This window comes from Malania oleifera, chromosome 2 (assembly GCF_029873635.1).
Source record: "Malania oleifera isolate guangnan ecotype guangnan chromosome 2, ASM2987363v1, whole genome shotgun sequence".
In the NCBI taxonomy this organism is placed as follows: Eukaryota; Viridiplantae; Streptophyta; class Magnoliopsida; order Santalales; family Ximeniaceae; genus Malania; species Malania oleifera.
In genome coordinates, this window is record NC_080418.1 from 68,735,577 (window position 1) to 68,757,640 (window position 22,064).

General features: G+C 33.9%; 1 protein-coding gene across 1 annotated transcript; it reads right to left on the reverse strand.

Annotated features, from left to right (window-relative positions):
* Positions 1–17,480: 17,480 nt before the first annotated feature.
* LOC131149061 (uncharacterized) lies at positions 17,481–19,836 on the reverse strand. The gene is made up of 3 exons (XM_058099128.1): positions 19,538–19,836; positions 19,144–19,369; positions 17,481–18,202 (listed from the first exon to the last, which is right to left on the reverse strand). Exons 1-3 carry the CDS (start codon positions 19,796–19,798, stop codon positions 17,769–17,771), a joined length of 921 nt encoding a protein of 306 aa, XP_057955111.1. The 5' UTR covers positions 19,799–19,836; the 3' UTR covers positions 17,481–17,768.
* Positions 19,837–22,064: the final 2,228 nt, after the last annotated feature.

Here is a 22,064-nt window from a genome sequence, read left to right on the forward strand (position 1 = left end):
CTTTCAAAATATGTCCCCAATTGAAAATTATATGCTTAGAGGCGAACTTAGTACACTTGAAATTAGGAAAAGCTTCCCAAGAGGGGGGTGAATTGGATTCTAAAAATTTCTTTTAATTCCTTTTAAGTTACCGTAAACTTCTTTTATTTCTTTTAACCAATTCTTGACTTGTTTGTTTAATTCTTTAATCAATCAAGAACTTAACTCTTTTATCCAATCAATAACACAATTAAACAACCAATCAATTAAACACAATCAAACATTCAATCTTCAACCACACTTTGAAAGTAGAAACAATCAAACAATTAATCACAATTTCCAAACCAACACACCCAATTCGAATCAATCTCATGCTTTACACCATTCAATCATAATATATCTTTTGTTGTCAGCCCTGGATATGAAATTGTAAGCTCTGTAGTTGAATTATAATTTATACTTTGCTGATATAGATTTGCTTCTTCAATATGTTTTTCAACAATACGTTCACACTCTTCTCAATATTCAGAACTCAACTAAACTCTCAGTTAATTTATTCTTGGGCTGTTAACCAAGTAACGTACTCCCGTATGGTTTCCGCAAGATATGGTATAACCAACGTATTCCCTTTCAGTTTTCGCAACCCAAATCAAAATTAAACTTTAAGTTTACTTGATTTCTATATTACGTAGTATATATGATTATCAAATAAACCATTCACGCAATTTAAATATGTTGAAAATAAAAAGTAAGGGAAAGAGAGAGTGAGATGGAGATTTTTACGAGGTTCGGCTTATACCTAGCCTATGTCCTCGCCTTTGGCAAAACCACCAAAGGATTCACTAGTTCAGCTCCGTTGACGGGTGAAACAATACCGATTACAACACTCCTTGGTTAAGGCTAGAGTCTGCCTTCTCCAAACGATATCCCCTTGTTCGGTCACTCCTTACATAAGCTAGAACCCATCTCTCTAAGTAATATCCCCTTACTTAGCCAACGATCCAAACAACCCTTGGAATCGTCAATCTACAAGATACAAATCAAATATTTGTATACAAGAACTTGCTTACACAAAGAGCTGATTAGTACAACAATTTAGAAACTAATATACTTCAAAGTAAATAATAATAAGGAATTTAACTTGAAGCTCAATGAAGTATATCACCGATTAATTCTTTCAATGATTGAAAGAATGAGAATTTGTAGCACAAGATTGGTGGAAGAAGATCAACAAAACTTAGTTGAATTCGGGCACAATATGTGAGCTTGAGAGCAAGAGAGAGCCTTGAGAGTTTGAGAGCAATTTGAGAGAGATGCTGAATTTTAATTCTTGGTTGTATGATTCAATAATCTTTGAGGCTTATTTATAGACTTTAAAAGGTAAGTAACTTGGTCCCCAAGTGTGTTGAAATATCCCCCAAGTTTTCGTAAATTTTGAGTCACAAACAACCCCATTTAAAAATTTGACCGTTATGACAAAAATCAAAACAGCCGCGTGGCAGTCGCCTGCCCCAAACCACTAGTCGCCTGCCATGTTATTTTTAAAAGAACAGCAGGGGCAGTAGCTTGGCAGTCGCCTACCAGAACTTAGTCAGTTGCCTGGCATAACCACCTAGGCGCCTAGCATGTTCAGGCAGTCGCCTGGCATGCACACCTGTTGCTGTCAACTTCGAGCACCTTTCTATGTTTCGGTAATAACTTTTTCTGTATAACTCTGAATTTGATGATCTTGGTGTCAAATGAAAGCTAAGAGAAAATACTGCAACATTCATGTTAAATACTTTTTAAAATAAATAGTTTTTAATAGATAAAAATATACATCAATGCAAATATAGAAAAATTAACAGCATTTTGAAAATCCTCTTTTTGGTACTTTTCGTTCCATAAATGATTATAACCTTTTTGAAACAGTTTTTGACCTTATAAAAATATTTTCCAATTATGTTAAAAGGTATTTAGGTCCAATAAATTAACCTAAGAGTTTCATGTATCCATATTGAAATTATTTGAAATACTTACATGAAATTTCCTATAAACTCCTTCAAATTTCCAATTCTTGAATTCCTTGAGGTCTTTATGCTTGCTTCATCTTTCTTTGAGCTTTCATTAAGTTCTCTTTAATCCTCATGCTCTCATGATCTTCAAGCTTTATCTTTAAATCCATTTTGAATCCATGCTTCAAACTTGATATAAATAATCCCTCTTTGAAATATAAGCTTTCATGAATTCTTCAACGCTCTATTCTTGAGTTCTAAAAATATATCACTTAAACAAAGCATGTTAAGTTCTACTTGTTTGTTAGCATCAAAAGAGGATATTAAGTCTTTTAAGGCCAACAATCTCCCCCTTTGTGATGATGACAAACAAAAAGTAAAAATTGGAGTGAGTCTTAAGAAGACTCCCCCTTTCAATACGCATCATCTTAACAATATTTGTAAGATCAATATCAATTTTAAAAACTCTTTTATAATCATGCTCATTACTATCAAATACTTCTCCTTTTGATATATATTATTTTCATGCTCAGTTTTTGCAATTTGCAATACTATGCTCAATTTTTACTTTAAAACTTCTTCCCCTTTTGACATCCATCAAAAAGAAAAAAAAAATAATTAAGTTCAAGTAAAATCACATGTTAAGCATATCATCAAACATGCATATCAAACATATGAACACACTCACTTTATTATTTTTCAATATAGCATGTGTAGTGTGTTATAACATTCAAGTATATGAGTTGTAACTTCATTACTAACAACTTTTTCCTTTAGACAATATTCAAGATTTCAATTGCTAATTTTATGATACCGATTTAAAATTGAATTCATGATATCTATTTAAAATTCATGATACCAATTGAAAATTTAATTCATGAAACCAATTGAAAATTCTTTTAATTGATTAATAGGGAAACAATCATAATATAAGCAACATGACATAACACTTTCCCTGAATTTAACACATTCAGTTTTGTTGTCAATTTTTCTTTCATCGTCCCATGTTTCAAAACATTGATCCACATCATGTATCAAATATCAATATCATGTCAATATCATTAATGTCATACCATGCTCACAATTATACTTGTCATGCTCAAAAGCAAATTTAACTTTTAGATTGTGATACCAAGTAAGCTTTTTAAAATTGTGATACCAATTAAAATTTTTAAAATGTGATACCAAAAATATTCATGCATACCAATGACTTTATAAATACCAAAGTCATTATCACATTATACACGGTTCATGGATACCAATAAAAAATAGTAAGTCTATCCATGTAATTCATCAATAACATGCATGATCAAGAATTAATCTCATGTCAAAATTCATGCTTATACTCAATAATCTCATGCTCAAATTTTCAACATAATGAGCCATAAATTTTCAATATAAGTCAAGCATATCATGTAGCATATCATATAGGCATGTAAGCATATAGCATCTCATATAGTCATTCATTCTCAAACTTATCTTAAACTCACATGTAAGTTTTTCTATTTTAACTAGTTTGTTTGTTGATCATGAATTATGTTACTTTCTCAATTTTTAAAGGAAATGACTTAATCCATGGAGTTTTTCACTTATGAACTAGTCTTTCATCTTGGTACCCATACTTTCCTAGGTCCGGTTGGTTTAACAAGAGATGATTCCTTAATTCTCCATATTTGTTTAATTTTTACACCCTTTCTCTAAAATGGACATTCAAACTTTATATGTCCCTTTTTCTTACATTGATAGCATATGGTTTTTGTGTAGGCATTAGAAGATGTGCTTGCATTATCTTTGGAGGCTTTTGAGAAATAACCCATGTAAAGATTCCTTTTCTTTTTATTTTCAATTCCATTAAAACCAATGCCTTCTTTGTTTAGAGACATTCTTTGTGAGCCTATCATTTTATCAAGATTTTCTTTTCCTTTAGTGAAGTTATAAATGATCTTATCTTTATCTTGGATTTGACTCTTGAGATTATTTAGCACTATCTCTTTCTTGTTATCAACCTTCTTTAATGATTTCTCTAACTTTAGAGATAATTTTCTGATTCTATCCTCTAATTCAGAAATATACATATCTTTCTCATATACGGAAGATGATAGGAATCGAAGGTCTTCTATCATTTGTTCATTCTTGCTTTCTAGTTTCTTGATTTTTAAGTTGTTTTCTTTCTCAGTAAGATTTTTGGATTCTATTTCTTTCATTGCTGATTCATAATTATGTTCTACTTGCTTGAGTTTTGAGTCTTTATCTCTTTCGACATTCTTTAGGGATTTTAACTCTTTCATTAAACTTTCATTCTTATTCTTCAATGAGGTGTTTTATTTATTTGTTTTGATCAACATCTTATGTACTTTGAATAGATCATTTTGAAGTTCATCATAAGATGGCATACCCTTATCACTTGACCCATCACTACAAGAATTATTTGAAGATTTAGTTGAAGAGCTTTCTTCATTATCCCATGCCATAAAACACGTGTAGGCAACCTCTTGGTCACTTATTTCATTCTCCAAACTACTTGAACTATCCCAAGTAGTGGCTTTCATGGCTTTCTTGTTTTTCTTTTTAGACTCCTTTTTTAATAGTGGACATTCTAGTTTTAAATGTCCAGCTTTATTGCAATTGTAGCATTTAGGAGTTTTATTCTTTGATTTCTTTTTGGTGATATCTTTTTCTTCTGATTTGGAGTCTTGATTTTTTCTTTTGAATTTGTTTCTCCTTCTTAGTATCCTTGCTAGTTTTTTAGATATAAAGGCTTCTTCATCTTCATCCATTCACTACTTGAGTTTTCTTCTAAGGCTTTAAAAGCTATTTTCTCTTGGGCTTTGGTTTTCCCACTCTTTTCATTTATTGTCATTTCATATGTGAGAAGAGAACCTACAAGCTCATCTAAGGAAGTGGTTTTTAGATTTCTTCCTTCCGTTATAACAGTGGCTTTTGGTTCCCATTTAGGTGGCAACCCTCTAAGAATTTTCCTTGTCATCTCATCTGTAGTGTAGGTTTTTCCTAGTGCATTTGGGGAAATGATTATGTCAGTGAACCTAGTAAACATATTTGTAATCGATTCATCCGGATTCATCTTAAAGGCTTCATACTCGCTTGTGAGCATATCAACCCTATTATCCCTAACATCCGTTGTTCCTTCATAAGTAACTTCTAGCTTATCACATATTTCCTTAGCAGATTTGCAGGCTATTATTCGATTAAATTCATTAGCATCCAAGGTACAATATAAAGCATTTATAGCACTTGAATTTGTTTGGAGAATTTTATAATCTTGATCGGTCATATCTTTTTTCTCTTTTGGGATTTGTTTTCCAACTACTATTTCAGTGGGAATTTGATCTCCATCTATAACAACTTCCCATACTTTCCAATTCATCCTTTGGAGATAGATTTGCATTCTCTTTTTCCAAAACGTGTAGTTCAAACCACAAAAGATAGGAGGCCAGGTTGAAAATTGTCCCTCTCCAAAGGGAGCTACACCGAAGTGAGTCATTTAGATCTTTTTATAGCTTCTAGTTAAGAGTTGCTATAACCCCGCTCTGATACTAACTAAAATTAGGAATAACTTCCCAAGAGGGACGGTAAATTGGATTTTAAAAATTTCTTTTAATTCCTTTTAAGTTACCATAACTTCTTCTATTTCTTTTAACCAATTATTGACTTGTTTATTTAATTCTTTAATCAATCAAGAACTTAGTTCTTTTATCCAATCAATAACACAATTAAACAACCAATCAATTAAACACAATCAAACATTCAATCTTCAACCACACTTTGAAAGTAGAAACAATCAAATAATTAATCACAATTTTCAAACCAATACACCCAATTTGATTACCAAATATAAATTCACTTCAGCACAATAAGATTGATGTAAAATTCAAGATTTAGCACTTTTGGAATACAAACACTATCCAATCAATCCCAAACTTTATACCATTCAATCACAATATATCTTTTGTTGTCAGCCCTGGATATGAAATTGTAAGCCCTGTAGTTGAATTATAATTTATACTTTGCTGATATAGATTTGCTTCTTCAATATGTTTTTCAACAACACATTCACACTCTTCTCAATATTTAGAACTCAACTAAACTCTCAGTTAATTTATCCTTGGGCTGTTAACCAAGTAACGTACTCCCGTATGGTTTCCGCAAGATATGGTATAACCAACGTACTCCCTTTCGGTTTCCGCAACCCAAATCAAAATTAAACTTTAATTTTACTTGATTTCTATATTACGTAGTATATATGATTATCAAATAAACCATCCACGCAATTTAAATATGCTGAAAATAAAAAGGGAAAGAGAGAGTGAGATAGAGATTTTTACGAGGTTCGGCTTATACCTAGCCTGCGTCTTTGCCCTTAGCAAACCACCAAAGGATTCGCTAGTTCAGTTCCGTTGATGGGTGGAACAATACCGATTACAACACTCCTTGGTTAAGGCTAGAGCCCGCCTTCTCCAATTGATATCCCCTCATTCGGTCACTCCTTACATAGGCTAGAGCCCGCCTCTCTAAGCAATATCCCCTTACTTAGACAACGATCCAGGTGACCATTGGAATCGTCAATCTACAAGATACAAATCAAATATTTGTGTACAAGAGCTTGCTCACACAAAGAGCTAATTAGTACAATAGTTTAGAAACTAATATACTTCAAAGTAAATAACAATAAGGAATTTAACTTGAAGCTCAATGAAGTAAATCACCGATTAATTCTTTCAATGATTGAAAGATTGAGAATTTGTAGTACAAGATTGGTGGAAGAAGATCAACAAAAACTCAGTTGAATTCGTGCACAATATGTGAGCTTGAGAGCAAGAGAGAGTCTTGAGAGTTTGAGAGCAATTTGAGAGAGATGCTGAATTTTAATTCTTGGTTGTATGATTCAATAATATTTGAGACTTATTTATAGACTTTAAAAGGTAAGTAACTTGGTTCCCAAGTGTGTTAAAATATCCCCCAAGTTTCCATAAGTTTTGAGCCACAAACAACTCCATTTAAAAATTTGACCGTTATAAGAAAAATCAAAACAGCTGCGTGGCAGTCACTTGCCCCAAACCACCAGTCACCTGCCATGTTATTTTTAAAGGAATAGTAGGGGCAGTAGCTTGGTAGTCGCCTGCCAAAATAAGTCAATCGCCTGGCATAGCCACCCAGGCGCCTGGCATGTTCAGGCAGTCGCCTAGCATGCACACGTGCTACTGTCAGCTTCAAGCACCCTTCTGTTTTTTGGTAATAACATTTTCTGTATAACTCCGAATTTGATGATATTGGTGTCAAATGAAATCTAAGAGAAAATCCTACAACTTTCATGTTGAACACATTTTAAAATAAAGAGATTTTACTAGAGAAAAATACACCTCAATGCAAATGTGGAAAAATTAACAGCATTTTGAAAATCCTCTTTTTGCTGCTTTTCATTCCAAAAATGATTTTAACCTTTTTGAAACATTTTTTGACCTTATACAAATATTTTCCAAGTATGTTAAAAGGTATTTAGGTCCAATAAATTAACCTAAGAGTTTCAGGTATCCATATTGAAATTATTTGAAGTACTTACATGAAATTTCCTATAAACTCCTTCAAATTTCCAATTCTTGAATTCCTTGAGGTCTTTATGCTTGCTTCATATTTCTTTGAACTTTCATCAAGTTCTCTTTAATCCTCATGCTCTTATGATCTTCAAGCTTTATCTTTAAATCCATTTTGAATCCATGCTTCAAACTTGATATAAATCATCCTTCTTTGAAATATAAGCTTTCATGAATTCTTCAACGCTCTATCCTTGAGTCCTGAAAATATATCTCTTAAACAAAACATGTTATGTTCTACTTGTTTGTTAGCATCAAAATAGGATATTAAGCCTTGTAAGGCCAACAACACTTATTGGAATTTAAAAACTCAAGTGTCTAATTCGAGTATATGAGGTCCAAACTGAGTTTGGTCAGTCCTGACACATCTGACACATGGACTTGGACGTGCCGAATCTGATGGTGCCATAAAACTCCTCATCGAGAGCTTTTTCCCCACTTAGAAGCAAAGCTAAAATAGAAACAAACTTAGTAAAATTAGATCATTTTAAGCCCTTATGTGTGCAAATCAAGCATACAAGATCCAAATCGAGTGTGGTCAATCCCAACACATCTATGACATTGACCTAGACATGCCGGATTTGACAATGCCCAAAAACTTCTCCCCATTTGAAAATTATACGCTCAAAGGCGAACTTGGTACACTTGGTTGAATTTAACCACCCAAGTGTCCAATTGACCATACAAAGTTCAAACTAAGTTTGGTCAGTCCCGACACGTCCATCAAATCGATCTTGACATGCCGGATCTGACGGTGCCATAAAACTCATCCCTGAGAGCTTTTTTCCCACTTAGAAGCAAAGTTAAAATAGAAATAAACTTAGTAAAATTAGTTCATTTTAAGCACTCAAGTGTCCAAATTGGGGATATGAGGTCCAAACCGAGTGTGGTCAATCCCGACACATTCATGACATTGACCTGGACGTGTCGGATTTGACGGTACCCAAAAAATCCTCCCTAATTGAAAATTATATGTTTAGAGGCAAACTTAGTACATTTATTTTAATTTAACCACCCAAGTGTCCAATTCGGGCATATAAGGTCCAAACTAAGTTCGGTTAGTCCCAACACGTTTATCACATCGAACTGGACGTACCGGATCTAATGGTGCCCAAAACTCCTCCCCAATTGAGATTATATGCTTAGAGGTGAACTTAGCACACTTAGTTGAATTTAACCACCCAAGTGTCCAATTAGGGCATACGAGGTCCAAATTGAGTTCGGTCTATCCCGACACGTTCATCACATCAAACTAGACATGTGGGATCTAACGGTCCCCAAAAGCTCCTCCCCGAGAGCATTTTTCCCAAATAGAAGTAAAGTTAAAATAGAAATAAAATTAGTAAACTTAGTTCATTTTAAGCACTGAGGTGTCCAAATCAGGAATACGAGATCCAAACCAAGTGTGGTTGATCAGTTTCGACACGTTTGTGACATTGACTTGGACGTGCCAGATATAACGATTCCCAAAAACTCCTACCCAATAGAAATTTATACACTTAGAGGCGAACTTAGTTAACTTAGTTAAATTTAACTACTCAAGTGTTCAATTCAGGCATACGAGGTCCAAATTGAGTTCGATCAGTTCTGATACATCCATCACATCGAACTTGACATGATGGAACTAACGGCCCCCAAAAAATGCTCCTCGAGAGCTTTTACCACACTTAGAAGCAAAGTTAAAATAGAAACAAACTTAGTAAACTTAGTTCATTTTAAGCACTGAGGTGTCCAAATCGGGGATACAAGGTTCAAACCAAGCGTGGTCAGTCTTGACACATCCATGACATTAACTAGGATATGTCGGATCTGATGGTGCCCAAAAACTCCACCCCAATTGAAAATTATATGCTTAGAGTTAGAGATGAATTTAGTACCCTTAGTTGAATTTAGCTACCCAAGTGTCCAGTTTGAGCATACGAGGTCCAAACTGAGCTCAATCAGTCCCAAAATGTCCATCACATCGAACTGGACGTCTCGGATCTGACGGTCCTCAAAAAATCCTCCCCGAGAGCTTTTTTTTTTTTTTTTTTTCACTTAGAAGCAAAGTTAAAATAGAAACAAACTTCAGGTGTCCAAATCGGGGATACAAGGTCCAAACCGAGCGTGGTCAGCCCTAACATGTTCATGACATTGACTTGGACGTGTCATATCTTATGGTGCCCAAAAAATCCTCCCCAATTTAAAATTATACGCTTAGAGGCGAACTTAGTACACTTATTTTAATTTAACCACCCATGTGTCCAATTCAGGCATACGAGGTCCAAACTGAGTTCAGTCAGTCCCAATATGTCTGTCACATCGAATTAGACGTGCTGGATCTAATGGTGCCCAAAACCTCCTCTCCAAGAGCTTTTTCCTCATTTAGAAGCAAAGTTAGAATATAAACAAACTAATTAGTAAACTTAGCTTACAATTCAATCATATGTGGTCCGAGCTGAGTGGGTTGACTTTCAACTCATAAAATTTAGTTATTTACAACTATATCATTTTTTTACACTATGTTCGAATGTCCGATCATGTTTCTATCAAATCATATTTAATTATAGTATATACATATGTACTATAACATTGTATACTAATTTCTTGTATAATTATTATTTTGTAGGGTTTGCAGTTGTTGACTTTTTGAGTCTGATCTTGGTTTTGATAGTGACAAACCACAAGTTATTAATGTGTGTGCGTAAGTACTTGAATAGGTCAATCATTCAGATCGCACACATAAAAGTGAAGTGGAAGCTAGAAAGACCTTAAAGAGCACATACTCCTGGCATATTTCATGGGAAAATGAAGAGCAAAAGAAGAAGACATGTTGTGTTTCATTATATTGCATTTTGGTTTTATATTTTGGTATGAAATAATTGCATCTCATGCATGATAGGGATGAATGCTCAATGTACCATAGATTGACTCATAGGAACCAATACCCTTAAGATAAAATGTCACTGCTTACTCACACAAGATTGAAAAAGTTCAAGGGGCAAAATGAATTTAATAAAGGTCGACCGACACCGGACTTTTGGCCTTAATTTAAAAGCCTAAACCATAGATTGACTTTAGGTCCCTAAACTTCCCTTATACCTTAGAAGTTATACTTATGTGAGTAGGGATGACTTTAAATAATCAGGACCTAAAATTACCATTGAAAGGGACTTAGTCGACCGAACCAGTCTAGTTATACTATACTGGGTTGATCGAACCACTCTTGATTGAAGAGATTAAGCCTCGGTCAACCAAACTTGTGTAGTATAAATGGTACGGTCGACCCAACCATACGGAAGTCAACATTTGGACTTCATACGGTCAACCATCTAGGTTTCAACACAGTGTCCTCGATCAACCAAACTACCATGTGTCTAACACCCCAACTATTCGGTTGACCAAATTTATAGTTCTATTTGGCCACAGTCGACCAAATTGTATGAATAGCTGACCGAACTCTTTGTTGGTCAACCGAACCTCAAACGATTCAAAATCACCCGAATACGGTCAATCATATTCCTAGTTGAAAAATACCATGGTCGACCAAAGCTCCCAAAGTCGTCGACCGAACCCTCAGTAAGGTTGGCCAAAACTCTCAAGTTGCCCAATTTTTACCAAGGTAAAATAGGGTTTATTTTTTATTAACCATACTTAAACTTTTCAAAAATATCCAATGAGTCCCGAACGATTATATTTTTTGGAGTCTTTATGTATACTCCCTCATTTGGTTTAATTAGTAACTGATTAGCAAACATCATTAGCAAAATATTTTCTGAAATTTCAAATACCCATTTCCCTCATACAACCTTAAAAATCCTACTCTTACCTATTCCTATTGCAAGATATCCTTTGTGAGAGTTTCTTGAATTTATCCATATAAGCTTACATTCTCATATTCTCTTATTGATATTGATTTTTTATTGAAAGTAAGCTTGAGTTTTCCCTTGTGATTTCATTCATAAATATTCTTTGGGAAAACTCTCTAGTGCTTGTTAGTCTTGCATTATTGTTGCAAAACTCAAGAGCTTGTATTGTGTTTGTTTGTGAAAAATATTTTTGATAAACTTAAACCAAATATCTCTTGTGGTTGATTTTTTGAGAAAAAAACGTTTTTGAGATATTTTCTAGTGTGTTTCAGATCTTTGATATTGCTCCTTGTGATTGATATAGTTATCTTGATTCAAAGATCCCTACACATACACTCTCACATATTAATTGCTATACTTGCATTATCTTGAGAGTAGTCATATAAACTTTATTAAGCTTATAAATCCCATCATACTGAAGTGCAATTAATTGCATTGTGCCTATTGGTATATATCTGCTTATTGGGGAAGCACATATATTGTACATGAAAATTTATATTTGATTATCTGTTGTATTCCAGACGTGGCATGAGGGGGTGTTGATCTAGTCCTTAAGAATCGGTTGTAAAGGTTGAGGTTAGCCCTAAATTTGACTTGGTGTTGTATTCGGTGTCACTCCACCCATGAAGTGAGCCTTAGTGGAATCCTCAAGCTTGCGAGCTAGAGGCAGGGACATAGGCAGGATTGACCGAACCACGATAACATATCTTTTGTCTCCTCTTAAATTCCTGCACATGTATGCTTATATTTAATTAATTATGAATTTGTGTATGATTTAAATATTGTAAATGATTCGGATAAATTGAGCTTGCTATATTTGCTTTAATTATTAGCTCAGTTAATTTATTATTGGGAGATTGGTATTTGCTGAGATGGACCTTAGGTTGTGAAATACTGTTGTTGGATTAGTTGAACATAAGAAGAAATATTTTAAATTTCCAAGTCACCCCCTCTCTTGGGAATACACCAATTCCAACAGCGGCTGTCACACCACTATGACGATGACTAGCACTACAATTAGGTCAGATGCATGCAACTTTAATTTTGCCTTTCCTGTATTCTTTGTTATCTGAACACAGCTATGTTTTATTTTGTAATTTCAATTTGTATTTGCATATATGTATTTGAATTTTGAATAATATGTATTTGAATTCTGAATTATTTGTATTTCAATTTTGAATAATTTATGAATGTTTTAGTAATTCTGGTTTAATTTTATGTATGCCAAAATGTAATTACAAGGTTTTATAGGAATTTTCAAAAAAAAAATTATTTATTTCAAAGTATTAGAGACGGTTTGCAAAATCGTTACTAATAATAGCAGGATGAACTTTTAGCGATGGTTTATAAACCATCAATAAATGTCTAAAACTGTCACTATAGAGTCAACATTTTTTGGGTTAAAATTTGTCACTAAAGGCACAATATTAGTAACGGTTATAAAATCATTACCAATAGTATATTATTAGTGATAGTTTTAGTAACTGTCACTAAAAGCGTAACATTAGTGACGGTTTATTGACTGTCACTAACAGTATCATATTCGTGACAGTTATTAAAACGGTCACTAATACTTTGATTTTAGTGACGAATTTGAGCAGAGAATATTTATGATTTATAGTGACGGTCTTACGATATTAGTGACGGTTTGAATTGTTTGTCACTAATAATTATTAGTGGCCGCAGATATAGTGACAAATTTATGACCCGATTTCTTGATTATTAGTCACATTTTAAAACTTCCACTAATAACCTATTTCTCATAGTGAGGATTGGTAGCCTCTTTGTGAGCAATAATATAATAACCCGAGGAATTTTTCAGCATCTCATCGACGAACACCAAGGTTTCGTCGACAAGGGTTCTTGAGTGTCTCGTCGATGAGAAGATACCGAGTGGGGGTTTTGGATGTCTGAAATACGTCAATGAGGAGAGAAGGTTCGTCAACGAACTTTCTTCAGGACTTGTCGACGAGGTGACGTGTCTCGTCGACGAAGCCAGCTCTATAAATAGTGAAAACTCAGATTTTTGACAGATTTTCAGTGCAAATTACCCCCCTCTCTCTCTCTCTCTCTCTAAAACGCACCCCTCTCCTTCTATCTTCGATCCTTGCTCTGTTTCTCGTCGAATTGAAGATCCGAAGCCACCACGACACTCCTGGTAAAGTTCTTTACAAGTTTGCTGGAGCTGATCGTTGGTGAAATTGGTTTGAAATTCATCCCAATCTTAGGGTAAGGAATTTTACTCACTTTTTGCTTTCCCTACAATTATAAGAAATGTTATATGCATAAAAATACTGATGTTTTGTTTTGGGGAATGTCGTTTTCAGGGTGTTGAGTGCAAAACCCTGCGGGTGTAGGGCTAGTGTACAGTAAAGGCTTCTTAGAAACTAAGTAAGGGGAATATGCTATGCTAGGAAGTTTAATTATGTTAACAGAGATTTTACGTATTTGCACGTATACCAGTTATTATGTAGTATTTACAGAATATGAGTTTCTTAAGTATGTGTGGTCTGAGTAGATATTACTTGATATAGAATTTTATGCAGATTTCCAGTATCTCAAGTTATACAGTATATACAGATATAGTCAAATATTCACAGATATTACACAGTCAGATATATGTTTACATATACAATTTTATTCATAGATAATTATATAGACAAATATATGCTTATATATATAGTTTTATTCAGATAATTACACAGACAGATATATGTATAACTGTATAGAGATGTTTATTCAGATCAGTATGTATATTATTTACAAAATGCCATGTTTTTCCTAAATACCATAACACTCAAAGTATACAGATAGATTATACAAACACATGATACAAGCAGATTATATAGACAGATTATATAGTACAGCATCAACATGCTACAGTTATTCAGATACTACAGTATTTACAGTACAGAGTTATAGTGTTATGGTTATTTTGGAAACATGATGAAAACAGTAAAAGAATATAGTATATATATATATATATATATATATATATATATATATATATATATATATATATATATATATATATATATATAGTATCTGATCCCTATGGAAAGATTACAAAGAGATACAGTTACAGGGCACGGTATCGTTGCTAAATACAGAATAGAGTGCAACCACATATCTCAGATAGTGTGTGGATACCGTCAAACTGTACTCGAAGAGGATGCAGCTCCCCAGTTCACTGGGTTGAGGGGGCTAGTTTGACGAGGTAGCAGATAGTCCCGTGCCTAGGAGTGGATGTAGTTTGGTTTGACTGAGGTCGTGTAGAGTATAGTGACTTACCTAGAGGGCTGACCAGAGTTAAGTCCCGCCTACGGGCCACACAACCCTATCTTAAGGGGTCAAATCATGACATACAGAATCCCAGGGAAAGAGCATAGTTATGTATATGTTTATGTATACAGTTTTACAGCATTTGTTGTATATAGTATGATAATAGCAGTATGAATGATAGAAAGTTCAGATGATACAAATATTTTAAATTACTATACATGTGACATATGTGTTTTACTGATTTTCCAGATCATACAGTTTAAGTATATTTATTATAGTTATACGACTCGGTCACCACACACTAGTAATAACATATTTCCACTTACTGAGCGTCGTCTCACCCCATTACTTAACATTTTTCAGGTGAGCCAGCTTGGCGAGCGGATTAGGCTCGTAGATAGAGAATTTTCTTGATTGTCCTATTAGTAGGGTAAGTCATGTGTAGAATTTTGTATTTTTTGGGTAGTTGATGATGGAGAGAAAGATGTACTATGTAGTTGTGGTTTAAAAATACTAATTTATGGCATTGTATATATATGAAGCTGTATGATTGTGTTTCTATTGTGTAGGTATGTTTATTGTATACAGGATTACCCTGTTGCCTTCTGAGACCTGAGTTTTATACAGGGGGCATCAGAACAGTTATATGTGTAATAATAATAATAATAATAATAATAATAGATAAAATTTTTGGATTGTTACAAATAAGGATCGGTTCCCTTGTTGGGGCTCTTTGTGAGAAATTGGGATTGGTTCCCGTATAAAGGTTCTTTGTAAACTGGATTGCAAGGGTCATTGGTGAACCTTACTAAAAGGCTCTAGGTGAACTAAAGGGATTTGTTCCCATGCACAAAGGCTTCTCCGCCTGTAAAGGAAGTTGATAGTGGATTGAGAATCCTTGAGTGTGTCTCAAGGCGTGGACGTAGGCAAGAGGCCACTGAACCACATTTATATCATTTTTCAAGTTTCTTTTCCCTATTCTCTTTCATTTATATCTTGTGCATTATTTACATTCTATATATTGTGATATAATTGCTTGCATCTTGTCAAGATTTATTATTTTGTAAAGAAAAGTGAAAATACGCAAAAAGCCTATTCAACCCCTATCCCCCCCTCTAGTCTTGACTCTAGGGCCAACACCTTTAACTTAAGGTTATTATCCAACCTATAGATGATACATGTCTCAAAAAAATTCATTAGATGCTCCTTAGTGTTACCAAACTTGCCTTTGAAGTGTTTGAATTTAGGACTAGTGTAGTCCTTAGGATAGGGCTTTGAGATAATTTGATACGTATAAAGGAGACTAAATTTCGTTCCTGTGACAAGAGACCTCCTGATTTTTATCGAAAATCTTGTCCAACTCCTTAGTGATGTAGGGGATAGAATTGGACAAAATAGGTGTTGGAGGAGAAGGAGTGAGGTTTGGGGTGACATTTGAAGTGGATCCTCCGTGCTAAACTTATGGAAAAGGGTGTAGTAGTTGTAGGAGGTATAATCGAGATTGTTCCCCTAATTAAGAGGTGGTTCCTAAGAAACCACTATAGGGTGACGTATACGGATCTTTTTTTAATTGATGATGTGCCTTTATCATGTCCCACAGAACTAGGAAGGTTAGTAGAGTTATTGTTCCCACTTGGAAATGAGTTAGTATCAAGGTTCAAGGCAATCTCTTGGGGTTGTGATCCCAAAGTGGGTGCAGGAATCATTTGGTTGATAGTGGCAACTGCTTGATTAAGCTTTCTACTATTCTCTTGAAGAACACCGACACTTTTCTAGGGAGCCAAAGTACGAGAATTCATCTCGCTCAACAAGATAATCACCAGAATCTCCCCATTCTTAGTATCGTAAGTGAGTTGGGTATTAGAAGCCTCTAGTTACGTGCCTACCCTTCTCTTAGCCATATTTTTGCACAATTAAACTCTTCCTAGTGGATTCCTCAAAATGTGGAGGTGGTTCTTGAGCATAAAAGAGAGTTTTGTTGCACACAAGTAATAAATGTTTTGGAAAGGGCTCAAAGAGGAGAGCTAGGCTATTATCTCAAGAATTTTAACTGCAAATTGTGGTGAGTGAAGATATTCTCATGAATGTAGGATTCCTTGAACTAGTGGGAATCCAAAGAGAGAGAGAGAGAGAGAGAGAGAGAGACTTGGAACCAATCTCTAAAGTCCAAAAAAAGGTCCCCTCGTGAAGAGTAATCAGGGGGTATTTATAGAGGGGAGACAAAATACTGTTAGGTGTCATCTTCCAATAATAGATTGACACGTCGCATATCAATTAATAAAAAGAAAGATGGTTCGAATAAGAAGAAAGAAAGGAAAACACATGCCACTATTAATATGAAGATGCTTAAACAACTTAAGAAAAGGTTGAGGGATAAGAACCCACTTAGCAAACCCTAACTCGAGCCTACCAAGCCAAAACTATCCCAAGATCGAGATTAGTAAAGACCCCACCACGTATCTTTACGGCCAATCCCAGCACACATTGTCAATATTGATCCCCTGCAAAAATGCACATATGATACAATTAATACTTAATTTAAATAATATATGCACACATGTTTGGCATTGATATTTTGTGTAATTTAGGATAAAGAGATAATTTTGCATATTTACAACTTTGAAATGCACAGTCTATTTGATGCATTTTCAACTTCACTTTCTTAAAATTAAATACAAACTTTGTAAATTCAAATACACATTCTGGAAAGACTATTAATTATCTTTTGGATTCCACCTAATCCTTCTCCCATAAAATAAAATTACTGAAAACCTCCAAAATGTTCTTTTATTTTTCAATTATATACTTTTGCAAAACATTGTACAAATCATACTGCTGATTGACAGCACATTAAGCGGGAGCGCAGTCTCCTACACCAGTAATTGTGAGTTCCTTTTTTCAATCATCAAGAAAGCTTGCATGCTATCAAAAGATCGATTTCATCACCATCGAGAGCTGCTACGATCAGACAAAAAACATTTTCCTTGTTCCGATGATAAAATAACTTAAGTAAATTTACTAGACTTGCAAAAAGTAGAGTACTAATCGCTTCTTCATCACACGACTTCAACCGGGGTACAGTGGACGCCGGCGGCCAAGTTCTCCCTCAAATCAAAAGTTAGCACGGAGGCTTTGGGCTTTCTCGGCCGGTCAGAAGCTCCGGCCGCCAGCGGCGGCGGTGTCGCTGTTGCTTGCTCAGACGTGCCAAGCCACTTGGCTTGCATGTACTTGTGCTTTCTCCAAGGACCCATGTGCATCTTCTTCTCCTTCATGCACCTCTTCGCTGCCGAGCACAGAATCTTGATCAGAGCTCGTAGCCTCTCTGCTTTTCCGACGAACACCTTTGGTAGCCGACTGATTAGTCGGTTGTAACCTTCGCTAGCTCTCGCCATCTCAAACTCAGCTCGAAAATTCAGTTCTATGACCACTCTCACCTCCCCCCTTTTCAAGCTTGAATTAGCTCCCATCACTTCCATAAAAGTGTGCTCCCCTGTAGAGAACAGGAGACATCGGTTAAGCGTAATATTTTACAAACCATGTGGGCCTGAGGTTCCAACTCTGCTGCACATTGGGTGGTGTGAGAAAATTTTTTTCGGCTTATATTAAGTTATGATTAGAAATTATTAGGTCGATAGGGTGTATACACCGCATTCAATCGAAATACCTAACAATTTCTCAGTTAAGACAATTTAATCACTTCTAATTTTAAACGTTCAAAATTTAAAATTTTCAATCATTGATTGCCAAAAACATAACATGGTTAGTTCATGTAAGTTAATAATTTATCAAATGTCTAAAGTTTATATTTATTGAATTTTGAGTGATTTTTAATTAATATATTAGTCTAACTCAAACATGCATTTTTTCAAATCACTCAAAATTTAAGGATATAATATTCACTAAAATGTAACATGTGAGGTTAGAAGGTCTAAATTAATTATAATCTTCTCATAAAATTAGCATTTTGCATAATTAATTCAATATTTACCACATAATTACAGGAAATTGGGGCATATTATATTTGTGAGACCACTTTTGTCAAATTAATCTTTTTGTATGTTAAGTGCTAAAATCTTAACATGAAAATTAAGCTCTACGCAGAACAACCAGCTTCCTATATCTCAACCGTCTCATATTTCTTTCTTCTATCCTTTTTAAGTTCCAACCTCAAATTTTCTATAGGAAAATTTTAAAATCTAATAATCAATAAATTCTCTAGCTATCTAGGGGACATATACACACTTCTTATCCAGCTGCCTTTGCATTTTATAACAAGTGAGACCCACCAACCTGCATTCTAGTTTTGTGTAATTGATGGGACTCACAGTACTCTATAATAAATAGACTTCAAAACAGGATTTATGTATTTTACTATTTTAAATCCTGCATGATGGGTTGTTAATTTAAGTAAAACTGCCCATTAATGTGCACCTGAAGGAATATGTGGTGAGCTCTTCCATTTGGACTTGCAAATGGTGCAGTTGAAACCGGCACGGCTGAGGCGATCGGCAATTTCTTCTTGCAAGCAATTCCGGCAGCCACCGGCCACCGACCGCCGACACACACAACGTCTGCCCACCAGCTCCGATTCCCTCAAAGCCTCTTTTGTGGCATGTCTAACTCTCGACTCAAAAGAACTTGCCCGCGATAAGGTTGCCTGCAGAAAAAAAAAAAAAAGCGACTAATTTAATCGTAAACACTTACCATACAACTTTCGGTCATCCCAATTAATATACGTAGGATAAACACCCTGCATACCAAAGTCGCATACCTCACATTATATATATATAATTAATTAGTAATATTAAATGCTATTGCAACCTACCTGCAGAAGCTCCCCTTGTGCTTCCCAGAAAGCCTTATTTTCCTTACAAGGGTTCTGATCAGAATCTCCCTCCTCACGGGAGTTGCCGGGGTCGAAGCGATCACCAGAACTGCATGAACTTCCCGACGGCTCTTCGTCCTCCCCGAAAAACCCGAAAACCATTCCCTCCTCATTTGTAAGTGGCTCATCGGAACATTTGACAACCTCATCGAAATTCCGGCAAGCCACCGGCAATCTCACCGGTGCTCTAGCCCCTGCCATGGACTCTAGTAAACTGTTGTATTGAGTGTCGAACTCACGTGCCCAATCCGAGTGCAACTCGGGAGAAGCTTTATAAGCCAGAAGGAGGCCTAGCCTCCTAGGAGAGAGAACGGGCCGCCACGCATCGGTCCACCTGTCGTCCACATGGCAGACAATGACGCCTCATTATTTTAGCTGGAACGAGATGAAGAAAAGAACAATTGAGTGAAGTTGTTTAACCCTTTTGCTACATGCATATATATTCTGTCCACGGATAGGGCAACATATGCCTTGGAATAATCGAATGCACATGAAAGATGAAATTGATTCCAATTATTCATTTTTTTTCCTATGTTAATTTTTTTTTTTTTGTTTTTCAGAGTAAAAAGAATAAAATTCCTATTTAATTAGCTTACGTTTGATTCTCCAAATAATTCTTTCTTAAAATAACATTAATGTAATACGATATAATACAGGTAATAGATATTAGTTGATTATTCCTTATTTATCCTTACTCATGGATTAATAAAAAATTTCACGTTCTTATTTATTTTATGAGAACAACATAATTTTTTTATATAACTAATTATAACTATTTTATGCCAACAACATAATTTTATATTACTAACTATAGTTAACCTATTATAATTAATTTATTTCAAAATATATATATTTCGTGAACCAAATGTAAGCATTATATGTTACAAAATAAAAATAAAGTCTTAGTAATTTGTTTTGAAGTGTCCATAATGTGTTTTTTCAATTTAATCTATGTGATATACACAAATATTCTTAGTTAGAAACAAAAGAGTACATCAATGAACAAAATTTTAATTTTACACATCATTTAAATTTGATTTAATATAATGAAAAATAGATTATTATTATTATTATTATTATTATTATTATTATTATTATTATTATTATTATTCTTTTCTTTTATTTTTCTTTTATCAAACAAAATCTTTGATTCAAATTGCACCTAAACGAATTTGATATTATTACCAAGCATAAAACACATTGATAAAAACTATTGATAACATGATATTTATTTTTATGTATTTATAATGAAACATTCACTTATGGCTGTAATAATTAGAAAGAGCTAAGACCCTACAGACTTAAAAGAACTAAAAATTTAGAGAAGAGAAAATAATTTTATTTTTCTCATTTTAAATTGGCATTCTTATATTAAAAAGATTATATAAATGAACTGAACATTAGTTATATTATTATTGTGATTTAAGATTGTCATCATTCAAAATTACTAGAGGTGGTTTGAAAACAATTTTCTTTTTGTATTTTTTTAACATTTTCAAATAATTTTAAAAATTTTAGTTTATTTTTTGATTTTTCAAGAGATATGGTAAAGAGATAGAAGATAATGAGTTTATATGAATGAGCAAAATAATTTTTTATTTTTTATTTTTAGATTTCAAAATAATTAAAATATATATATAACTTGTTTTTAAATTTTTCAAAAAGTAAATAAGGTAATATTTGGGACCATAAATTTCAGGATTTAAATTTAAATTTGTGTAGAGTTAAAAGAACTTTTATAAATAATATGTCCAAATTAGAGTCCAAAATCTAAATTTTATCCTCTCATATACAAAATAAAAATTAGAAATGTAAAAAATAATTATTACTATTTTATAATTCTTCTCTAAAAATTTGAAAAAAATAGAAAATAAAGTATCATTTTAGTAATTATTTAAAAAATTCAAAATAGAAAACAATTTTTTTCCCAGATTGTGTTAAATCTGTTTATTTTTTTCATTTGTTTCATACAAATAATATAAAAATAAAAAAAAATACCTAACTTTTTTGGTAATTTTTTAAAAAGTTGAAGTAAAAAAATTATTTCTCTATAATTAAATGAGTTCTAGTAATGCGACCAAATTTGGTGACTTTGTCGCATTCATTAAATTTAAATATAAAACTATTACCACGCCAAACACCTTTTTATTAGTTAATTGAGCTGTGGATATGCAATCATCTCACATCCATTGCACCTTCCTTCTAGAGTTATGAAATATTTTAAAATTCAACTTGTGCTTTTTAATTTTTAAAATTTCTAATGTTGCACGTTGTTATTAATTAACATGCCAAATTACAATTAAGTAGCCATCAAGCTTATCCTAAATATTTTGGACCGGTGCTTGGTAGGCACGACTATGGCACGTGGACTTATCAACATGTATAGGAGCTTATCCATTTCGAATGGGACCCACTATTTGATCCAAAGAAATTTGTCCACCTGTTGTAGCTATGAAATACTTAATCT

Coding starts and splice junctions, on each gene's coding strand:
- LOC131149061 (XM_058099128.1), bottom strand. CDS start 19,798: ATGGCAGGGGCTAGAGCACCGGTGAGATTGCCGGTGGCTTGCCGGAAT. Junction 19,370..19,537: donor CACAAGGGGAGCTTCTGCAG/GTAGGTTGCAAT, acceptor TTTTTTCTGCAG/GCAACCTTATCGCGGGCAAG. Junction 18,203..19,143: donor CTCACCACATATTCCTTCAG/GTGCACATTAAT, acceptor TGTTCTCTACAG/GGGAGCACACTTTTATGGAA.